Below are 20787 nucleotides of genomic sequence, written 5' to 3'. Positions count from 1 at the left end.
TGTTGTGATGGACTGATATGCATGGATTTGTATATGTATAATTTCAATGAAAGATCTAAAAAATGTTAAACAAATGTTCTGGGTGATATATATAACTCGAGCAATGTAGAAAAAAAAAGGCTAAACATTGATAGTAATTTAAAGCTCAAAAAGGAAAGCGTATAGAAAGATCTTACTAGAAGAAAGAGAAAAAAAGTAATCATGGCGAATCATCTTTCTCATGAGGGCTTCCAGCGAGCCAGCCCCAGACGCCACCTGAGCTCTGTCGTTTAGTGTTCGTTGCGGCTTGTTCAGAAACAGCCTTTTGGCGTTGGAGGAGTTCGAGTTCCTTTTGGAGTGTTTCCAATGTTTGAAGCTTTTGTCTTAGCTCTGCAACATCAACCTGCAGATTCTCAAAGGGGTTAACTGAAGGAGAGAGCAAATTAAGTGAAGCTAGGTGAAGATTAGTTCACAGGGTGTTCACTAGACTCCATCTTCACTAGGTATGAAAGAGAACATGGCTATGGGATTAGTACCTCGAGTTTGAAGCATCTTGATTGTTCGGTTGCAAGTTGGCCACGAACAGACTGAAGTTCCTACAAAATATCAGAACAAAGATAGATATAACAGAGATGTTACAATGTGTATGCAATTCAAAGACTTTGCAGACAGTCTTTAATGAAGGTGAAATTATTATTATTATTATTACCTTGTTCAAATCTGTATTGCGTGATTCTCCTTCTGCTAACTCTTGCCTTAGCTGAAGAGTCTGCATCTGCTCCTTGTTCAGTGATGCCTCCAGTTCTTCCTTCTCGGATTTAATAATCGCAATAATGTGTTCACTGTTTCCTTCAACCTAGATGATTCATCATCCAAAATCAAAATAAGAGAACTATGTACAATCACTACCAGTAGCACATCATGTCTGCATTAGATACCTTTGATCCAGCGTTAGCGTTGTCCATGAGAATTTCTCGTACTCGGCTTTCTTGGCTCACCTCAACTTCTGACTCGATGTCTCTGGTTGTTGCGTTGTTAACAGCAGAGAGACTAACTGGCAAAGGCGCTTCTAGAGTCTTTGGTTGGAGTGTTGATTTGTGGCTTGGTTTGAGCAGGTTAATCTAACGTCGAGGAATGATTAGAAGCAGAACAAAATGCAAAATCAAGAGAATGGTACTTATGGGTTATCAACATAGTCCCTACCTCGTTGTTGTAACGTCCGTTGTATCCACCAAAAGCAACGAGCACATCTTCACCATTGTATGAACTAACGACTAAACTTAATCCCTGTCACAAGAAAAAAGAGAGGAAGATTTGCACTTAATTCTACAAGATTAAAAGTTTAAAACGAAATAAGCAAGACTGTTTCCTTTTGAAGTCTTAAAGGCTACTATTCTGTTTTAGGAATGATTAGGTGAAATTATTAATTTTTGTAGTTATTTGGAAATCAATATGGATGAAGTCTGTTCATCTAAGTACCTCGCTAGCAAGTGGTACACGTCCCTGAACTGAAGCCACTACCGACCATGTAAGAGTTGACATGTTTAGTACAACACTTTCAGATGCCCCTGTAGTCATTTATCAGGTTGCAGCACAATCATTCAACACGGAAAGCTAAGCAAATATCATTTCATTCCTATAAATGGTTATCGAGAATTCCCAAGGAAAGATGCATAAGCCTACCACTCTTGTTATCACCGCCACCAACGATAAACCAGTTCTCCCCATTTGTCACGCCAGCATGTCCGGATCGGGGAGTTGGTGCCTCACCTTGTTGTGCTGGTCTTGACCACTCCATCTATATGTGACAGTTATATCAGGCGCTGACAAATAACGTTTGAAAGGCAGCTGAGACAATATACGGTAAGCTTTAACTTACAGTCTGCAAATCAAGGACATGCAGATCACCGAAACATGTAGCATGTGAGCCCCCACCAAAGATAAGAAGGTAACGTTCTGCATGCACTGCAGCAGCATGGTCAGATCTCGGAGAAGGAGATGCACCTCTGCAAGTTGACAACAGTTTAAACCTTGATGCAAATCTTTCATCAACAGTTAATAGGAGATTGTTGGTGGCTCTCCAAATATATCCGTATTGTGGTTATATATCTTAAATGGGTTTCACTTCTTTGATTAAAAAGGTAGAAACATTATAAACTCTTACATGGAATCTATCTCATCCCAGGTCATAGTTTCTAGGTCAAGTACATGCAAATCGTTCAGAAGTGATCTCTTTGCATCTTGCCCACCAAATATCACCAAGGTTTTACCCACGACTGTGACTGACTGGCCTCCACGTGAAACCTTAAAGGCAAGAGGAAATGGCAAACAAAGTCTCAGTTCAAGAAACCAAAGTTCATGCTTAACTTCCAAATGAGAAAGGAAATCAATAAAAATGAAATAACATCAGAGAAGCGAAAATATACCGGTGGTTTTCCATATGTCTTTAACATTGACCATGTACATGTATGGGTATCAAAGACTTTCACTGTGACAGAGGAACAGTAGAAAATTGATTGTAAGAATTAATATTTTAGAAAGTTCGTATAAGATACTTGAAAATATTTGTCTTCGAAGGTATATAAACGCTTACCTTGCATAGATTCTGAGGGATCCTTAGTATGACCACCGATAGACAGAAATTTGTTGTCCCACGGTATCTACAAAACAAACAAATAAGGCATACGAAAATGATAGTCTTCTTTGTTACAAACTAACAAGTCAAGTGGAGATCACAAAGAGATTACTTTCCTTTAGCTGAATATTTCTAGGCAGGAAAGCAAAACGTAGAAACCAAAACAAAACGCAAGATGTTAAAAACCTACCAAAGAGTGACCAGCACAAGGAGATAGTAGTGTTGGAGATGTTTCATCTGATTCAGTCGCAACTTTGGTTTCAACTCTTGACCAAGTCCAATTTTTTAAATCTAGAACCTGAATACATTCCACAGAAACCAAAAATTGTCAGTGGGAAAGAAAATGAAACTGAATACTTCACTTAAACCATCAGATGATGCTTATGAATCATGTGAGTTGCTCACATGAAGATCACCAAGGTAACGGCCATTGTGATTTCCACCATATATATACATCTTATCTTGAATAACTGCTGCTCCATGCTGAAACATATATGATAAAAAAGATTTAAAAATTACAGATGATACATGAATGACAGGACCTTTTACTTATCTTCAAAAAGAGAAAAAAAAATTACCTCGTAACGGGCCTTTGGCCGCTGACCTGATGTTTGAGGTGCAGTCCACTGGTTATATACAGAAACACTATTTGTTACTTCCGAGACTACATCTTTATCTTGGGTTTCTGACAAACGTCCATTCTCAGCAGAAACCGTCTTTGTCTCGCTTAATGAGTTTCCATTCTCAACAACAGGCTCATCTTTTGTTTGCTACAGAGAAGGGATGCACTAGAAGACTCAAAAAAATACTTTCTTCACGAAACAAAAAAAAAGTGTAATAATTACAGACTCCCATGGGATACAAAACTCACATTGATTTGGACATCCACGACAGGATCTGGAATATCGGTAAATTCCCTGGAATACCAGTCAGGATTTTCTTCCTGATATAAAGTAAGCAATAGGGAAGAAATCAAGCCTATGTTCCAGTAAAGTCTTCAAAAAATAGCCATAGACATCTCTCTCTCTTTTACCTCAAGAATTTTCACAAAGAGACGCATTGCCTCGATGGAGGGCATGGTTCCGAGCCCCTGCCAACTAAGTAAATATGGAAATGATTCAGAACATTAACATGTAAGTCTCACAGGAAAAGTTCCAAAAAAGAAAGATCCTAAGCGGTAACAAGCGAGGTGGTGAAGGATTGTATTTGCAATAATAACATTATCTGCAGTCACTTCTATCAACAGGTCACAGGATTTTTGAATGCATACCAAATCATATAAGCATTTAATTTTTCCTAAGAGACCTGCATTCCTAATTTTTATCTAGCACCTTACATCTAGAATACTCTTTTCTCGTTCCCCTGATTCATGAAGCATCTGGATTCTTCAACTCTAATAACTAAAGAAACCTAAGGCATCTCCTAATCATATCCACCACAAAGCTTCTTCCTACAAGTTTGATTCCCAAACTCAAGCAAAGAAATGTACAAAGCCGCATAAACGTGGAACTGTATCTAAGGTTTGGCAGACACAGCACCGAGAATCTAACTAACCTTTTCCACTTGCTTTTCTCCACAGGCCTCCATGCACTAGGCTTCGGAGTGCTACATGGTCCTACAGTAGCCTGATGATAACAAGTTAAATCCAAGAGATCATCAACACTCAGCTCAGTTGATAAATAGAAGAGTGAATTGCTCTCTCTCTCTCTCAGACACCACAGTCACATATCTAGTGAAGATTCTAATCAATTAAAAAAGTAAGTACAATCACATTTTCCATCAAATTGATAATCAAATCTCCGGCGAGATTTACTCTAAGCAGTTACACGGCAATCAAATCGATCTATATACATTGAATTTTTTCTTAGCTCGTACTCTTTTGCTGATGAGATTTCGATGAATGAAACTAAACAAATTCAACAACCAGATCTCGTGAAATTCAACAATCAGGGAGGTTAGGAATGGACCTGCTGGTAGAGCGCGTAGAAAATTAGCGCAGTGTCGTTGGAGAATTTCGAGCTGACGTGTTTCGCCGACGAATCGGATCCGTCGAGGCCGACGTAAGATGCGGCCGCGTAGAATCTCTCCGGGTAGGCGGGGCCAGATGTGGCCCTAGTTATAGCCATTTGTGTCTCCTTCCCTGACTTCCACCGCGGAGTTGATCGGAGACGGAGAAGCGATTAGCAGAGACGTTTCTAGTTTCGTTTATGTTAAAATGAGGATTTTTTAAAAAAAAATTTTTTTTAAGCAAATGATTATAGCTAGTTACAAAAATGATTAGCGTCCTATAAGTTATAACACTATCACATGATAACACATCAAAACTACACACAAACAAAAATAATACATAGAGTAACAATTGTTCAACATAATTTTGATAGTCAAAAAAAAAATATCAAATAAAAACCATGCAATATCAAATAGTAAATCATTTAAGCTAAAAAAAATCATCAAAAGAAGCTCCAATACCAATTAGTTTCTTGTTAAAGTTGGTGAAATTAGCACATTTTAGAAGTAAAATCTATAGATAACAGTTCTTTACTTGTTAAACAAGGCATCCATGAACAACCAACTTAAACTACAATATATTTATTCATATTTTCAGGTTTGGATCTTTCTTCAGCTACAAGGTTATCTCTGCTTTCTTGCGGCATAGAGACGGAATGAAGCCAGCCCAACGATCAGAGCCCCTGTCCCAACTGTTACAAAAACCATGTTAGGAATCCACAAATACTATGATGAAGATACATAAGCATATGACCAAAAAAACATACTTGAAACCAGCATTAGAGATCTTTTCATTAGCTTGCGACTCCTTTTCTTCTTCGACTTAATCTTTGGGATACCTAAATGAGGATGCTCAGCCGCGGTTAATATCTTTTGAAACAAGTTATCGCAATCTCCAAGTTTGGAACTTATTGGTATTGGAGCTTCAATCCCTAGATCTTGTGTGGCCTGCAAGAACTCACACATGAAATAATTCAAATTTATGGTTACAAAACCTTTTGATGATTTATTAATAAAGAAACATGATCAGTATTACTCTAGTAGCTTCTTGAATTGCCTCTGGGAATGAATCAAGATCAGTTTTAGCTGCAACCATTAGACAAGGAAACTTTAGACCAGCGTCTTCACTAGCGGTTGCAACCTTAACAAGCAAATCAATGGCTTTCTTCCAAGAAGACTCATCAGAAGAATCGTAAAGGAAGATAGCTACATCACAAGCTCCCAACGCTTCATTTGATGATAAGAATCCATCTTCTTGCATTTGAATTTCCTTCAACACCAGAGTTTTCTTAACATCTTCAGTTACACCATCGTTCTCAACCATATTAACAGCATAACGTTCCTCATTTGATCCGTTGTTGTTCTCATCATCATATTGCCTAAGATTCATATAATCAGACATACATATTTTGACATATACTGAGTTAAAAGAACATGCAGACCTTCCGATAAATCGATTGAGCAATGCAGATTTTCCAGCATTCTTGGGGCCAAAGACAAAACACTGAAAAACTCTTCTTTCAGAGTTCTGCTCCTTACGGTCTATTGCTCTTCTCCTAGTAACGCGAACTGCTGAAGATGGATAACATAGACATATCAAACATTCAAGACTCCTAGCTGGATCTATTAGTGTCAGCAAATTCCACTGCAAATACATGAAAAAGTTTCAAAGATTTAGTTTAAATTAATGGGTTCCTCTTAAAACCGTTAAAAGACTTAGTTCTTGATTACCAGTGAGAGGAAAGCTTCAAGTGACAATCCTCCATCATCAGTTTTCTCTGATGCATCTTTATAAGGAGCTATGCTCCATGGACTGTCATTAATGAATTAAACCAATGTAATTACACATAAGCAAATAAAAAGGAAAATATTATATTCAAAATTTTCGCGCGCTTTTTCGAAGTTTAAAATGTTACTTTTCAGGTGAAATTTGAAAGACAAATCCAATCATTTGAGGTCCCAAGTTATTAGCCTGAGAAAATTCAAATCCAATGTTTGAGAAATATTATAATTTCCACAAGTAATCTAAACTAGAAAGATAAAACTTTACACTGTGTTCATCCAAATTCTTATAGACTCCCCTTAAGAAACGAGTAGCTTCATCAGACAGCTCAACACTCTGCAGAAAGACAAAGCCAAATCAGAAACATGATCAAATATTAAAAACTGAGTTATATTTGTGAAGATTTTTACCTGATCAGGCATGTGTTTGAATGATGAATATGGAATCATATCATCTGCGAGTCTTAACTCATTGTTATACCCGAATTTTCTGAGTATATCCCATACCTTTCTGATCCTTCCTTGTTCCACAAGGTATTTGTTTATAAACAAGAAACCTTCTATTGTGATTCCGTTTTCATCAACTCCTAGTGGAGACCGTGCTTGCACAAAGTCTATTAGTCCTCTAATTTGAGAAGGTGTCATTGGTTCATAGCAGCATTGAGCCTATTATATTTTTGCAACTTAGCTGCTTTATAGAAGCATCTCAAAGAAGAACGCACAACGAAACAAAACTAGGGAATAAGAGGTTACCTGAATATTGTTTAACCCGGCTTCATTGAGAATGAAATCAGTGTCACGTGTAGAGAGTACAAATACACGAGTTAATGCAGCAACACAACGAGGCTTCAATGAACTGGTTTCTTTATCATATATTGGTCCGACAGGGTTAGTAACAGCATGTTGCGCATACCAAAATACTTTCCGAGCCTACAGAAGAAGCAGTAAGGTCATTGACACAATGTGAATGCTCTTGAAATGCTTAAAATGTAAAGATCTCACGCACAATATGATGAGCAGACCAGTCGAAACATGTCTCGATCTCTAGATATTGTTCCCTTATAGATGTTGTTATTATTTCAATACCGCTTTGATTATGATACTCTCTGTTGGTAACGCTACAACCTGCCATTATGATAGGGACTCTCACCTGTTCAGGGGAATAAGCATATAAATAAACTTCAAACTTGTTACACACGCAAACTGATCGGTGAAGACAAAAAAAAAAGAACGAAACTAAACCTCTAGTTGTCGAAACAGAGGAAGCCAATATTCACTTAAACGGTCCAAACTCTCAGCTATATCGACTATAAACGTCAAAACAATTGCATCTGCTTCTTTCACTTCCTTAACGACCTTTTCTCTATCTTCCGGTCTGGAGAGACAACAATGTTTTACATGCGTCCATTTGTTGATGTCAATAAATATACAAATCATAAGAAACATTTACTTTGAAGAAGTGTCGATGATGGTAGCAGGAATAGGGTCACGGAACCATTCCGAAGGGAAAGTGGTGTAAGGTAACACAGGAGGGATGTTTGGCTGAGGTTGAGAAGATTCATTTAATGCAGCGATGATCAAACTTGTTTTCCCAGTTCCCTTCTCACCAACCACAACGATCCGAACCGGTTTTGGCGAGCCAGAGTATCCTAAACCAAGCATCCTCATCATCTGGTTTTGCAAACAAACATCAAAATACTTTTCAGAATAAAAGCATATTCATTGTCATGTAAGAAGACATCTAAAATATCTGAAACAAAAGGAGACTAAAAGATGGCCATAATCAAACTACTAATCATATAAAATCTAGAGACCTAAGAATCAAGCGACTTTTATACAACCCACAAGATGAAATTACTGAAACAGAGGAAAAAAAAAGAGAGATACTAGATCATCCATAATCAGAATGAAACATGGCCATAATCAAACTACTAATCATATTTTAGAAAAAATCTAGAGACTTAAGAACCAATTTTTTAGGTAATATATGTTGAAAAGGGGAAGACTTTGATACACCCCACAAGATGAAATTACTGAAACAGAGGCAAAAAAACATAGAGAGACTAGATGATCCATCATCAAGATGCATGAGAGCCTCAAAAAGAATACCTTGAAGATCATAATGCAGATAAAGGCGGGATGAGAAAATTCAAAAGAGGAAAACACAAAGCTTGTTCTTCTCTTCTTCTTCTTATTGTTGTGTCTTTCTTTTCATCTCATGTCTATATATATATATATTTACTGGTTGGTTCCAAGTAACTTTTGCAGTAAAATTAGCCAAGTGTCTCTTCTTAGTGGAAGGTTTGTGTTTCAACGGTGATACTAGCGTTTGTGTGAAGGATTGACGGACGAGATTGACTATCTTGACGTGGATTCAACTGGTTTCCTTGCTTGTGTTCTGTTTTTTACCTCTTTGGGAGCTCAAAGCTCTTAATTACCTACATTAATTTGAATACCCTATTCTTGAATAAAAACATATGTATCCTCTTTGTTAGTATCTAATTTCTTAAACATTCCAAGCATAAAATTACAAGAAATCTATAAAAATGGGAGTAACTATGAATTGTGTTTGTTGATAGAGCACCATATTTTTGTTACAACCATTACAATTAAGCATTACATGCTATTTTATTACATATTAACTACATTAATAAACAATTTTTTTTTTAAAAAGCGCGAGTAACTGTATTTCCCGCGTTTTGAAATACGTTTAAAACAAAAACTTCTTTCGCACGTAACTAATGTTTTAATTTTAAATATATGTCCATCTTTAGAAAACATTTCCGTTTTTTATTTTAACTATTAAATTACTATTTAAAATCTTTAAACCTAACTAAAAAAATTAACGAGATGTAAAAATGATAATAATCGTACAAATAGAAGTTTTATAACTGTGTGTAATTTTACTATCTATTTTTCAATATACATATTTTTATTAAAAACAGTCTTATTACTTACAAATAAATATTTTTTAATTCTTATTTTAAATTTTGAATTAGTTAATAAATGAATAATTTAAAAATTTAAATATATATGACACATGTGAATGTTAATAATCTTACAAATATATGTAGATTTTTAAATGTATATATAATATGTAGATTTGTTCAAAAAATATAATTTGTATCTAACATTAATAACAAAATTTTTATATAATTAATTTTAACTAATCATCAAAAATCTATAGAAATTTCTTAGTTTAAACCCAAAATTTATTCATTTACCCAAACAGCTTAAGATATATCCAATTTTCCATCTGTAAAAGGACCTAAATCCAACATTTTAATACAAAAGTCATGTTTCCTTTGTTTTCTTTTTTGGAGTTTGTACTATTGAAGAAGTACAATAATAACAGGACACGTGGCGTAATGCCTTTTGTTTGTGTTTTTCTTTTTTGCTGAAAAGAAACCTATCTTTTGTTTTTCTTGTTAGTTTGTTACTTTGTTATGCTTGGATTCAAATTTGTAAGAAGCAAATATAATAATTAACTGAAATTAAATGACATTAGATACAATTAGCACTGGAGATATGGTACGTGGAAGTGGATGATGAATTGGTACATTTATTGTCACCGGATTTTATCATTAATGAAAATATAATATTTTAATGTAATCAAAGAAACTAAAATCTGTTTTAAAAACAGTTCTACTAAATTTTAACAATTGGGCCGGAATACACAGTTCACGAGCATACTGAGGATCCCGTCATAGCAAAGCCCATTGTGATGCAGTAGTTGGGATAGCAGTTGACTTCGAGGGTCCCACTTCGTTATTTAGAGAGCTCCGAGATGAACGGGGAGATCGGGAACGAGCAAGATGATGTCTAGCGAGAACAAGACGACCACCAACGGCCAGAAAGTCTCTGTATCTGTACCTGTAAGCTCATACAGTCTCAAATATATTACATGACCATATACGCGCGTGTTTTGTCACTCTTCTCATCTGATCTAAGTTTCAATGTTTTGTTTCATTTGCTGACGGTCGTAGTCTGTTCCAGATCCAGGTCATGCCACCGTCAAACTCACCGGTAACATTGTCTTAATTCGTTTATAGAGTTGTCTTGGTTTTTAGGTGATTATTAGTTATTACTTATTAGACACAAAGCTCTTTGAGTTTTGTCATCTTTTTCGCCGGAGGTTAATTGCTCAGTTAAAAACTATGTATCCGTGGAAGCAAAAACGACGCCGTATATATATTTTTTCACTACTTTATAGTTTACATATATATCTTAGCTTATGAACTGCTAGACTAACGTGTTATGTTTATAATTGATCAGCTTCGAGTGATAGGGATCATAAGTATTTAACCCAAGCTGTTGAAGAAGCATACATTGGAGTCGAGCGTGGTGATGGCCGTCCTTTTGGAGCGGTTATAGTTCATAAGGACAAAGTCCTTGTGAGCTGCCATAATATGGTTTTAAGATACAAAGACCCAACTGCACATGCTGAAACCGTAGCCATTAGAGAGGTATCTCATAGTAACCCTTCAAGAATCTAAACACACATAATGCAAAATCGTTTTTCTCATTATGATTTTTTTTTAAACTAAAACGTACAAGGCATGTAAGAAACTGAACGGTATCAAGCTGTGGGAATGCGAGATGTACGCGTCATGCGAGCCTTGTCCGATGTGTTTTGGAGCCATCCATCTCTCAAGACTTAAGGTAATAACTAATAACAATGGTTCTTCTTGTTTCTTCTTTCTTTCTGAAACGATTGCTTGGTGAAGCAGAGATTGGTGTATGGGGCGCAAGCAGAAGCAGCTGTAGCCATCGGGTTTAATAGCTGCGTAGCCAATGGTGTGAAAGGCACTGAGCTATTCCATAAGTCTAGTCTAGAGATCGTAAAACTCGATGTGAGTATCGCTGAGCAAGTGTTTCAGAATACAAAGGGGAAGTTCACTTTATAGTAAGAAAATGCATTTGCTAATCACCTACACATTGTATTTCCATTCGGGAAGTGTTTGTATGTATGTACTTCTCTTCTTTCGCTTCTTCTAAGACGCAGAACAACGCTTTGTTAGCGGGAACGATCTATCTATCTATCACAGAATCGAGTTTTCTGATGTCAGTAGCTGCAATATTGCTGTGACTGAGAGACGTCAAATATTTTGGCTTCTCTCATTTAGGACCGGACCCAAACAAAAAAAAAATCAATTCCAACCAAATCAAATTTCATAAACAACCGACATTTTTGAAACCAAAAAATTGGATCAAACCGGAAATTGAATCGAGAACCGCATGAATACTCGAATATTTGAAATTCAGTTTATATATCTAAAAATAGTAATTATATTTAGCCTTTAAATAATAAATATTTTTAAAATACTATTTGTCAACAGAAAAAACTAGAAAAACTGGAATATTTGTTATTCTAAATATTTAAAATCTTTTAAATTATCCAAAAAAGACTGAATCATCCCAATAGCTTCATTCAAAATATTTAATTTATCCAAATTATTCGATATTAAAAGACCGAAAACAGATGTTATACTTGAATTACATGAAATTAACCAAAAATTCAAAATTGGAAATAAACTTTTATTGGATATTAGCCGATTCCTTCAATTGTTACTTAAACAGAACCGAATTTCATAAATAAGCTAACAATTTCTATATTTTTTTTAGAATAAAAAACCAAAAACCGAAACTAAACCGGAACCGACCACTATACCAAACAGTGAACCGAAATTGGAACGGTGAAGTTAACGCCGTCAATACTAACGGCTGTTTAAACTCCCGAGGAAGAAGATCATATGATCACTGCCTCTTCCCTAAACTCTCATAGCGTTGTTGATCATCAGAGAGATGGTTGTTGATTTGGAGTCGGTGTCAGAGGCGACCTCCGGAGCCGTGGGGTCGCTTCTGAGCACAACCATCTTATATCCACTCGATACATGCAAATCAAAGTTCCAGGCCGAGGTTCGAGCCCAAGGCCAGCAAAAATACAGGTTATTCTTGATCTTTGTTTATATGTGTTCATGATCTATACATGTCGTTCTTGATCTCGTGTTTTGTAACGGTTTCTTGTGTTATGATGATTATGCAGACATCTCTCTGATGTTCTGTGGGAAGCGGTTTCAAAACGACAGATTATGTCGCTGTATCAAGGCCTAGGGACAAAGAATCTGCAGTCCTTTGTTTCGCAGTTCATCTACTTTTATAGCTATAGCTATTTCAAGAGGGTGTATAGTCAAAGAACCGGTTCGAAATCGATCGGAACCAAGGCGAACTTGCTTATTGCTGCTGCTGCAGGAGCTTGTACTTCTGTCTTAACCCAGGCATGTTTACGTTAGATGAACATTAGTTCAGCTGTTGTGTTGTAATGATTTGAATAAATAGAAGTCAAAAATAGGAAAAGATGAGTAAATTTTTTATTCTAAAGTTTAAAAAGGACAAAAGGTCTTTTTCTTTTGAATTAAATTTAACATTCAATTCAAAAAAAAAAATGATTTGAATAAAAGCATTGAGTCTTATCTATTATTGTGTAGCCTCTAGATACAGCTTCATCAAGGATGCAAACGAGTGAGTTTGGAGAATCTAAAGGGTTGTGGAAGACCTTAACCGGTGGTGCATGGGGAGACGCGTTTGATGGACTAGAGATCTCTCTTTTATTGACTTCGAATCCCGCAATTCAGGTGATGTTCACTTGAATTTTCGCTGGTGGATTTGGAATTTAGCATGACAATATGATGAACAAGTTAGCTTCTGTGTGTGTGTGTGTGCAGTATACAGTGTTCGATCAGCTGAAGCAGCGTCTGCTTGAACAGAAAACAGCAAAAGCTGAGAATGGTTCTTCTTCACCGGTGGTGCTCTCTGCCTTTATGGCCTTCTTGTTAGGTGCCGCTTCCAAAAGTGTTGCCACTGTCATCACATATCCTGCAATAAGGTATTTAAAATAATCTTTTTTTTTAAATTTAAAATACTCTTAGGACAAGATTACTTTAAATTTGTTTATCACCATAGTGAATTGTCATGTATTTGGAATATATTAAAGTTATGTGTCTGAGTTTTGTAGGTGCAAAGTGATGATTCAAGCTGCTGATGACTCGAAGGGAAAGGAAACTAAGAAGCCTGTAAGAAGGACAAGGAAAACGATTCTAGGGGTTGTCTGTGACATATGGAGAAAAGAAGGGATGTTAGGATTCTTTAAGGGGCTGCATGCTCAGATCTTGAAGACAGTTCTGAGCTCAGCTTTGCTACTGATGATCAAGGAGAAGATCAGTGCAACAACGTGGATTCTCATTCTAGCTATCCGTAGAACTCTGTTTCTCACAAAGGGTAAGTTGAAAAGTCCTTGAGCAAAGCAAGGACAGGCTTGCAGGTCGGTCAAGTTGTTATCTCTCTTTATGTATGATTCACGCAGGATAAATCTCGGTTTCGCTTATATGCACTGGTTTTTATTCTAATACATGCATTGTAATAGTTTTTTAGTTCCACGAAACAGTCTAAGTTTTGATCTATAGATCATATTATGAAAATTGGTTGTAGCTGGATTGAGTTTCTTGGCGCGCATGGGTGTCAATAAAAGTGAGTCTTTGTGTAGGAACAAAGGAAATGATGTAATAAAATTGTTTCCTAAGCAACTGAAGACTAATATAATACTATTGTTGTGGATTCTTGAGTTTCATTATTAGTCTATGATAATTGTGAGACATCTAAGCGCACCCACATTGAGAGATAATCAACTAGAATGTGAATATAAATTATAAGAAGTTTTTCTAAAATTTGAAAATTGATACCAAAATCTCTTATTTAAAAGATTTTAATATGAATTTCTCAAGTTTTTCAGAGATTTTTGATTAGTTATTCTTATTAAAAATGATAGTCTAGATATTTGGAATCAATACTATAAAATCTGTAACACTAACTTATTAATTAATAACACAATTAAATTTGCATAAACCTGACAAATTTGTTCATTTTTCTTTTAAAATTGTTTACAAGAGGAAAAAAAATAAAATAAATAGAGCTAGTAGGACTAAGCTTCTAAACGAAGGAGAAGGTTAGGCCCTGGTTCCCATCAAATCCTATTGGACCGAAGAATTAAAATTTTCCAAAGCCAAATTTGATTTCTTAGAGAGAGATAGGAGACGGAGGGAAGATCGGGAAGGAGAAGGAGAGAAAGATGATGACCGGCGGGAGCTACACGACTATCGACGCCCAGAAAGTCTCTGGATCTGTACCTGTAAGCTCCTTCTATCTACTCCTTCCTCGATCTCAATCATTATAAATGAGTAATATGTACTCATCCATACACTGATCCTCCCGATCTGATCTAGCTTCCATTGTTTATTTGTATGTTAATCGTAGTCCGTTCCAGATCCAGGCCACGCCACCGTCAAATTCGCAGGTAACATCGTCGCATTCTCTCAAAATTTCCAGTTTACGAGGTGAAATTTGATGAATAGAGCGTTTAGGAAAGAACGAAACGGTTTAGACGGAAGAGTTTTGTTGATTTGAGCTAACAGAAAAGGAATTACAGTGTAACCTTTGTAAGGAACTGTTATGGATTTTGAAAGGATCTATGGATTAGCAGATGAATGAATCTTGTGATTACAAATGTACTATGTTCATGTTGAGTTCTTATTGAAGGATTGCATTGTTGTGTTATGCAGAGTCAAATCTTCAAACCTTTCCTCCGTCTGCTACTCAGGGCAAGATCTCTGGTGGTAGTAATCCTCCTCGAGATGCTGACGGTATTATATGATTCTCTCGAGTTTTTATTTGTTCTGTATTAGTTAAGATGTTTAATCTAGTCAATTGAGGAAGTTACAATGTGGAAACGTGTTCATATCATCTGACTGCTTACTGGTGCAGATACATTTTCTGGGAATGGTAATGGTAGTAGTACAGATGAGCCTCAGTCTGGTGGCTGGCTCCATAAATTCACTGTCGGTGCTTACAAGCCTTTCTTTGATGTCGACACTTCCGATGTCGTAGACAGGCTCAAAGAATCTCTCTTCCCGTTCCGTGGAACATTTACAGAGAAGACTGCCGATAAGCCTGACTTGTAAGTAAGAGTTGTTAGTCTTTCTTGGTTTCTCAGAGTTGCAGGTAAATTGATTTTGTATGTTGCAGGTATGGTCCATTCTGGATATGCACGACTTTGATATTCGTGGCGGCATCGATCGGCACGTTTGTCACATACGTGGCACACAAATGGAAGAAACAAGAATGGAACTACGATATCAATCTTGTGACTTGGTCAGCAGGAGTGTTCTATGGCTATGTCACGCTTGTTCCTCTCGCGTTATACGTCGTTCTCAAATACTTCTCTGCACCTTCAGGCCTAGTCCAACTCTTCTGTCTCTACGGCTATTCTCTATTCGTCTTTATCCCCGCATTGGTACCAATACTTCTCCTTTTAAATAGAAATCGAAAACATCTGAATATGATGATGAATGAGACTTTTGACATTTTTTAATCTGTTTGCAGTGCCTCTCGGTCGTGCCAGTGGAGATCTTCAGATGGGTTATTGCGGGTGTAGCAGGGTTCATGTCTGCAACATTTGTGGCTCTCAACCTCAAAGCGCATATCAATTCAGCTGGAGAGAGATCGATCCTGATAATCGCAAGCATCTTTCTTTTGCAGCTCGGGCTTTCGGTTGTGCTGAAGCTCTATCTGTTCACTGTCACCGTATGATCCATTTAGACCTTTGTTCTTCCTATAACCTGAAAAGGTAATGTGAGTTTCTGATAATTTGTAGATCCATCCATAAACGTTTTCTCCTCAAATTTTATCCATATTTTTGTACTGCTTGGAAGCTAAACTCTATGATTCCATTTCATTTAGTTACTTGAACCTTCCATGGTATACTTGTAGAAAATACTGTAATAAAAATTATCGATTTGTTTGCTGATGTGATGTTCAAAATATATGTATGCGACTCCCAGCAATGTGAAGAACTGAAAGGACCCAAAGAATCTTCATTATTATAGGATCGGTCTTACTCTTACAAGAGTTGTACGGACACCGCCAATCTTCTACTACATAACGCCAATAAAAACATTACAAAACTTGAAAGTTTGTTGTCTTGTCTATGATTATGAGTTTGGCATCTCTAACTTGATTAAAGTGTTCCTCGAGTTAACAATCGGAGGAGGTACGAGTTTTCTACTGTAGATGGTCCAGCGGCGGTTGTCTGGCGAAAGAACGAATTTTAATGAGTGCAAGTTCCGAAGATGATAAAGTGTAGAGGAAGGGAAGAGAAAACAGCCTCGGCGTCTGATTGACTGGAGGCACCGGAGGCGAAGATTGGAGCCGGCGGAGCAGCTGAATTGTCAGGATGCATGCCTCTCACTTGACACGTGTTAATTCTTTTTGGAGAATGTTATGTAGCACGTGTTGGCTTATCCTTTCTGTACTAAAAAAACTCTAATAAAAATGAAGTTGCAAAATTGTAGCACGTGTTGGCGAATTATAGCTTCTTTTGATCAAATGGCGAATTGTAGCTAAATTGGAATTTTTCAACTTTCCTTCCTCCTCTCCACATTTTTATCAAGTGGTGGTGGATCCGGCGAGACTTCCACTTTTCATTTCTCTTTTTTTTTTTTAATTTAAGCTGTTCTTGTCTGAAAATGGCCGTTGGATTGGACAGCCAGATTCTCACACTAATCTTCTCCTTCAATTATTTCTTCTGCTCATGGCGTGAGATTTGAGGTGTGTTGTGTGTTGTTGTCAGGTACCGTGTTAAGTTTCTCAGTTTGTTCATCTTTTTTACATCATCTCAAGCAATCAAAAATAAAATAAAAGATTAGACCTTTGGAGATAGACAGAGATTTTGTAGTTGGTGGAAATTGATTTTTGTCAGAGAGTTAACTGTAAGTGAATCCAACTGATTTTTCTCCTTAAAGCTTCGTTTTTTTTCTTTTGCAGATGAATTGTGTTTGAATGTTTTTGGTGGGTGTGGAGATGGACCGGAGAAGCTGGTTATGGAGGAAGTCATTTGAGAAAAGTCGCGGAGAGACAGAGAGTACAGGCTCACTCTCTTCTCATTCTGAAAGAATCTCACACGATCAGGTAAAGTTTCCTTTTTTTTTTGTCAATAAGCTTTTGAGTTTTATGTAGCAATTTCTTGTCTGTATCTCTAGCTGTTGGCCAGCGTTATTCCATCTATGATTAATAGAGATTTTTTTTCCTAAAAAACTTGATAGATTTTTGTTATGGTTTCTTCTTCTTCATTTTATGTTAGAATGTGATTGAAACTACAAGAATATAAACTAAATTGCAGAGGAAGCTGTCATAGGTTACTTCTTGTTCTTGTCATTTAGTTCTCAGTAATATCAACGAATGTTCATGGCCATTTTTCTTTATATAGGTTGAGAAAGAAGCTGCGGTTCTAAAGCAACAGCTTAATGCTTCTGTAAGCAAAGTTTCAGCTCTTGATAGTGAACTCAAGGAATGTGTGAGGCAGCTCTGGCAGGGAAGAGAAGAGCAAAAACAGAAGATAGAAGAAGAAGCTATAAACAAGAAATGCTCGGAGTGGGAAGCTACAAGATCTGAATTTGAATCCCAAATCAAGGAGCTTCAAGCCAGACTTGGAACTGGAAAAGAAGAGGTTGATACTACTGCTTCAGTTCACGAAGAGGACCTTTACCTGAAACTCTGAGGCTTTAGAGAAAGATAACTCAGCCTTGAAGCTACAACTACTCTCAAGGGCTTAGGTAAACTTGATGCACAATCAAGCCATCTTAAACAAGAACTTGAAAGGACACGTGCAGTTGAGGACACGCTCTCATTGGTCAGGGAAGGGAGGAAGACTAATAAAAAAATCAGAGAAAAGCTGACGTGGAGTTACCGTGTTATTTAGGCGGTTATGCTGTTAAAGGGTCATAGAAGTCGAGCTTTTATGAAGTAAACCTTCTTCTTCTTCCTCTCCATCATCATCATCGAGAGTCTTTCAAAGTATCTGGAGTTACCATCATCGAAGCTTCTCGTCTCATGGCGGAAAACCTTCGCCTCTATGACAGAGGTAAAATTATTTTCTTTTTTTTTCTGTTTCTTGTTATCCAAGAATGATCGATTCTGTTTCTTGTTATCCAAAAATGATTGATTTGGATTTTGTTGGTTAAGATGATCAGATTCAGTATTATATTGTCAATTTCTATCGAAGCTTCTGTGTGTTTATAGTAGTTTCTTTCTCTCTCTCTCACAGATCCAAGGATCGTAGAGATCATCAAGAAATCCACTTACGGATGGCTCGGATACGATGATCTTCGGAGTCTTTTTGAGTTTTCTGGAGCATTTCTACTCTCCAAAGGACCTGCTTCTTTTGAGGAAGGCCTTTATGTCTATGAAATGGAGCACAAGACTGATGAAATTGAGTGGGATTTTCAAAATCATGAAGCTAGTGGAATGGCTGGAGATGTAAGAGTGTTGTATACTAGTTTCACTAAGAAGTCCAACGTAACTCCATCCTTGGAGAGAAGAATTTACATTTGTGAGGGGTAAGCAACTTGCAAAAAACTTTCCTTTTTTTTTTTCCTTTTTTGTCTCTAAATTTTTTGGTGGTCTTGTGATCATATAGGCATGTGCTGTGCCTGGTTCACTTCCGGTTCATTGAAGAAGAACAGAGACAAGAAGCAGAACTGGAAGAGGCTGGCGAAGATCTTACTCCTCCTGTTAATCTTGCCACTGCAGCTTTTGATGTTGCCTCTCAAACACTCTCAAACACTCTCGGTTGGTTATGACTCTGTCTATTGGTTATGACTTCTGATATAGGCATGTGATGTTGCTTCTGATGTTACTCCAAAATGGGATTTTATATAACAGAACCATGGATGCAAGATATACTTCAGGACTCCACAGACAACTGGTTAGACTATGGAGATCTCATGACTCTTTTTGCTCACAGTGAAAAGCTTCCACTGTCAAAGGGACTTGCTGCAGGGCTTGATGAACTTGATCAAGGCATCTACGTGTTCACTAGACAAGAGAGCCTCCATACGGTTGACTGGTATGGCTCTCCTACTAAGATTCCTGGTCATGTTCCACTTAGTTACCGAACCTCCTATGCTGTTCCCAATGATCTGAGCCTAAATGCAACAATGGTGCGAAGATTGTATGACTGCGATGAGTAAGTGCTTTTTTAAAAACATTTTTGCTCTTTTTTTTCCTTTCTTGTCTATAACTTTTGCGGTTTGTGATAGGTATGCCAGATACATAGTCCACTGTCGTTTAATTGGAGGAGGACAAGAAGAAGAACAGGAACAAGAGGCAGAACTGGAAGAGGCTGGCGAAGATCGTACTCCTCCTGTTAATCTTTCTACTGTTGGTGATGTTGCCACAGCAGCTTCTGATGTTACCTCTCAAACACTCCCAAACACTCTCGGTTGGTTATGACTCTGTCTATTGTTTATGACTTCTGATATAGGCATGTGATGTTGGTTCTGATGTTACTCCAAAATGGGATTTTATATAACAGAACCATGGATGCAAGATATACTTCAGGACTCCACAGACAACTGGTTAGACTATGGAGATCTCATGACTCTTTTTGCTCACAGTGGAAAGCTTCCACTGTCAAAGGGACTTGCTGCAGGGCTTGATGAACTTGATCAAGGCATCTACGTGTTCACTAGACAAGAGAGCCTCCATACGGTTGACTGGTATGGCTCTCCTACTAAGATTCCTGGTCATGTTCCACTTAGTTACCGAACCTCCTATGCTGTTCCCAATGATCCGAGTCTAAATGCAACAATGGTGCGAAGATTGTATGACTGCGATGAGTAAGTGCTTTTTTAAAAACATTTTTACTCTTTTTTTTTTCCTTTCTTGTCTATAACTTTTGCGGTTTGTGATAGGTATGCCAGATTCATAGTCCACTGTCGTTTAATTGGAGGAAGGACAAGAAGAAGTTGAAGAAGAAGATGGAGAAGGACAAGAAGAAGAATGATACACTTTACTGTTCAAACTTGTAAAAAGAACTATGAAAAGGGAACAAAAGTTGTTGTATTGATCAAAAAAGGAATTACAATAGAATACCCAAACCCAGCGCTCTAAGATGTTGCATGAGAGCTCTTGTGAAATGAAACATCCCGAAGAGGATTAGTAAAGCAAAAGGGTTTTCCTTTGAGGTTGATTCCCTAGATTTCACACAACAGCTACTCCAGCTTTCTTCCCCTTGTTCGAAACGCCTTTACTGCACCTAAAGTTTCTGTTTCCTGTGTTCTTGCCAATCTGTCTCTCAATGATTACTCCCGGCTCCCACACCTGTTTTTCAGCGCAAGACTGTATTTTCTAATCAAACTCCTCCTTGTGTACCAAGTACCCTTCTTCTCGAGGTTGAAAATTCTGATAACATCATCTTCCCTCACCAAAAACACTGAACCAAAGAAGCCACATAACTCGACAGTGGCTATTTGTGTCATTATGAACTCCTTTCT

At 37.2% G+C, this 20787-nt stretch overlaps 6 protein-coding genes across 8 annotated transcripts; 4 read left to right on the top strand and 2 right to left on the bottom strand.

Moving 5' to 3' along the window:
- Positions 1-18: 18 nt before the first annotated feature.
- On the bottom strand, positions 19-4851 carry LOC111214116 (acyl-CoA-binding domain-containing protein 4). Its single transcript, XM_048776273.1, has 18 exons — positions 4582-4851; positions 4169-4239; positions 3648-3711; positions 3486-3557; positions 3193-3384; positions 3020-3097; positions 2805-2912; positions 2573-2639; positions 2406-2467; positions 2144-2283; positions 1859-1985; positions 1663-1777; positions 1459-1547; positions 1183-1266; positions 918-1100; positions 689-835; positions 516-575; positions 19-382 (listed from the first exon to the last, which is right to left on the bottom strand). Exons 1-18 carry the CDS (start codon positions 4738-4740, stop codon positions 200-202), a joined length of 2001 nt encoding a protein of 666 aa, XP_048632230.1. The 5' UTR covers positions 4741-4851; the 3' UTR covers positions 19-199.
- A 269-nt stretch (positions 4852-5120) lies between these two features.
- LOC106384179 (mitochondrial Rho GTPase 3-like) lies at positions 5121-9420 on the bottom strand. The gene is made up of 13 exons (XM_013824185.3): positions 8513-9420; positions 7854-8074; positions 7646-7778; positions 7410-7553; positions 7157-7333; positions 6815-7069; positions 6672-6740; positions 6538-6593; positions 6353-6434; positions 6064-6266; positions 5658-6000; positions 5389-5569; positions 5121-5313 (listed from the first exon to the last, which is right to left on the bottom strand). The coding sequence occupies exons 1-13, from the start codon at positions 8522-8524 to the stop codon at positions 5246-5248; spliced, it is 1944 nt and encodes a 647-aa protein (XP_013679639.3). The 5' UTR covers positions 8525-9420; the 3' UTR covers positions 5121-5245.
- A 635-nt stretch (positions 9421-10055) lies between these two features.
- On the top strand, positions 10056-11466 carry LOC111214627 (guanosine deaminase-like). Of its 2 annotated transcripts, none has more exons than XM_048776271.1 (5): positions 10056-10278; positions 10390-10429; positions 10679-10869; positions 10961-11065; positions 11131-11466. In XM_048776271.1, the coding sequence occupies exons 1-5, from the start codon at positions 10219-10221 to the stop codon at positions 11308-11310; spliced, it is 576 nt and encodes a 191-aa protein (XP_048632228.1). In that variant the 5' UTR covers positions 10056-10218; the 3' UTR covers positions 11311-11466. The 2 variants fall into 2 exon arrangements, with proteins under 2 accessions (XP_048632228.1, XP_022573338.2); XM_022717617.2 differs by having other exon boundaries at positions 10059-10278; positions 11134-11466.
- Positions 11467-12153: 687 nt separating this feature from the next.
- Positions 12154-13896, top strand: LOC111214115 (peroxisomal adenine nucleotide carrier 1). Its single transcript, XM_022716264.2, has 5 exons — positions 12154-12351; positions 12450-12681; positions 12892-13038; positions 13129-13289; positions 13419-13896. The coding sequence occupies exons 1-5, from the start codon at positions 12209-12211 to the stop codon at positions 13699-13701; spliced, it is 966 nt and encodes a 321-aa protein (XP_022571985.2). The 5' UTR covers positions 12154-12208; the 3' UTR covers positions 13702-13896.
- Positions 13897-14386: 490 nt separating this feature from the next.
- LOC111214113 (protein YIPF1 homolog) lies at positions 14387-16262 on the top strand. The gene is made up of 6 exons (XM_022716263.2): positions 14387-14588; positions 14714-14753; positions 15019-15099; positions 15221-15413; positions 15482-15749; positions 15839-16262. Exons 1-6 carry the CDS (start codon positions 14529-14531, stop codon positions 16043-16045), a joined length of 849 nt encoding a protein of 282 aa, XP_022571984.2. The 5' UTR covers positions 14387-14528; the 3' UTR covers positions 16046-16262.
- A 560-nt stretch (positions 16263-16822) lies between these two features.
- Positions 16823-20483, top strand: LOC106388884. Of its 2 annotated transcripts, XM_013829061.3 has the most exons (9): positions 16823-17084; positions 17279-17422; positions 17721-18374; positions 18558-18849; positions 18930-19081; positions 19175-19478; positions 19552-19733; positions 19827-20130; positions 20206-20483. In XM_013829061.3, the coding sequence occupies exons 3-9, from the start codon at positions 18344-18346 to the stop codon at positions 20261-20263; spliced, it is 1323 nt and encodes a 440-aa protein (XP_013684515.2). In that variant the 5' UTR covers positions 16823-17084; positions 17279-17422; positions 17721-18343; the 3' UTR covers positions 20264-20483. The 2 variants fall into 2 exon arrangements, with proteins under 2 accessions (XP_013684515.2, XP_022555134.2); XM_022699413.2 differs by lacking the exon at positions 16823-17084 and having other exon boundaries at positions 17151-17422.
- The last annotated feature ends 304 nt before the right edge of the window (positions 20484-20787 follow it).

Source organism: Brassica napus, chromosome A3, assembly GCF_020379485.1.
Source record: "Brassica napus cultivar Da-Ae chromosome A3, Da-Ae, whole genome shotgun sequence".
Taxonomy (NCBI): domain Eukaryota; kingdom Viridiplantae; phylum Streptophyta; class Magnoliopsida; order Brassicales; family Brassicaceae; genus Brassica; species Brassica napus.
Note: the sequence above shows the minus strand (reverse complement) of the source record. Positions and strands in the feature narration are given on the sequence as shown.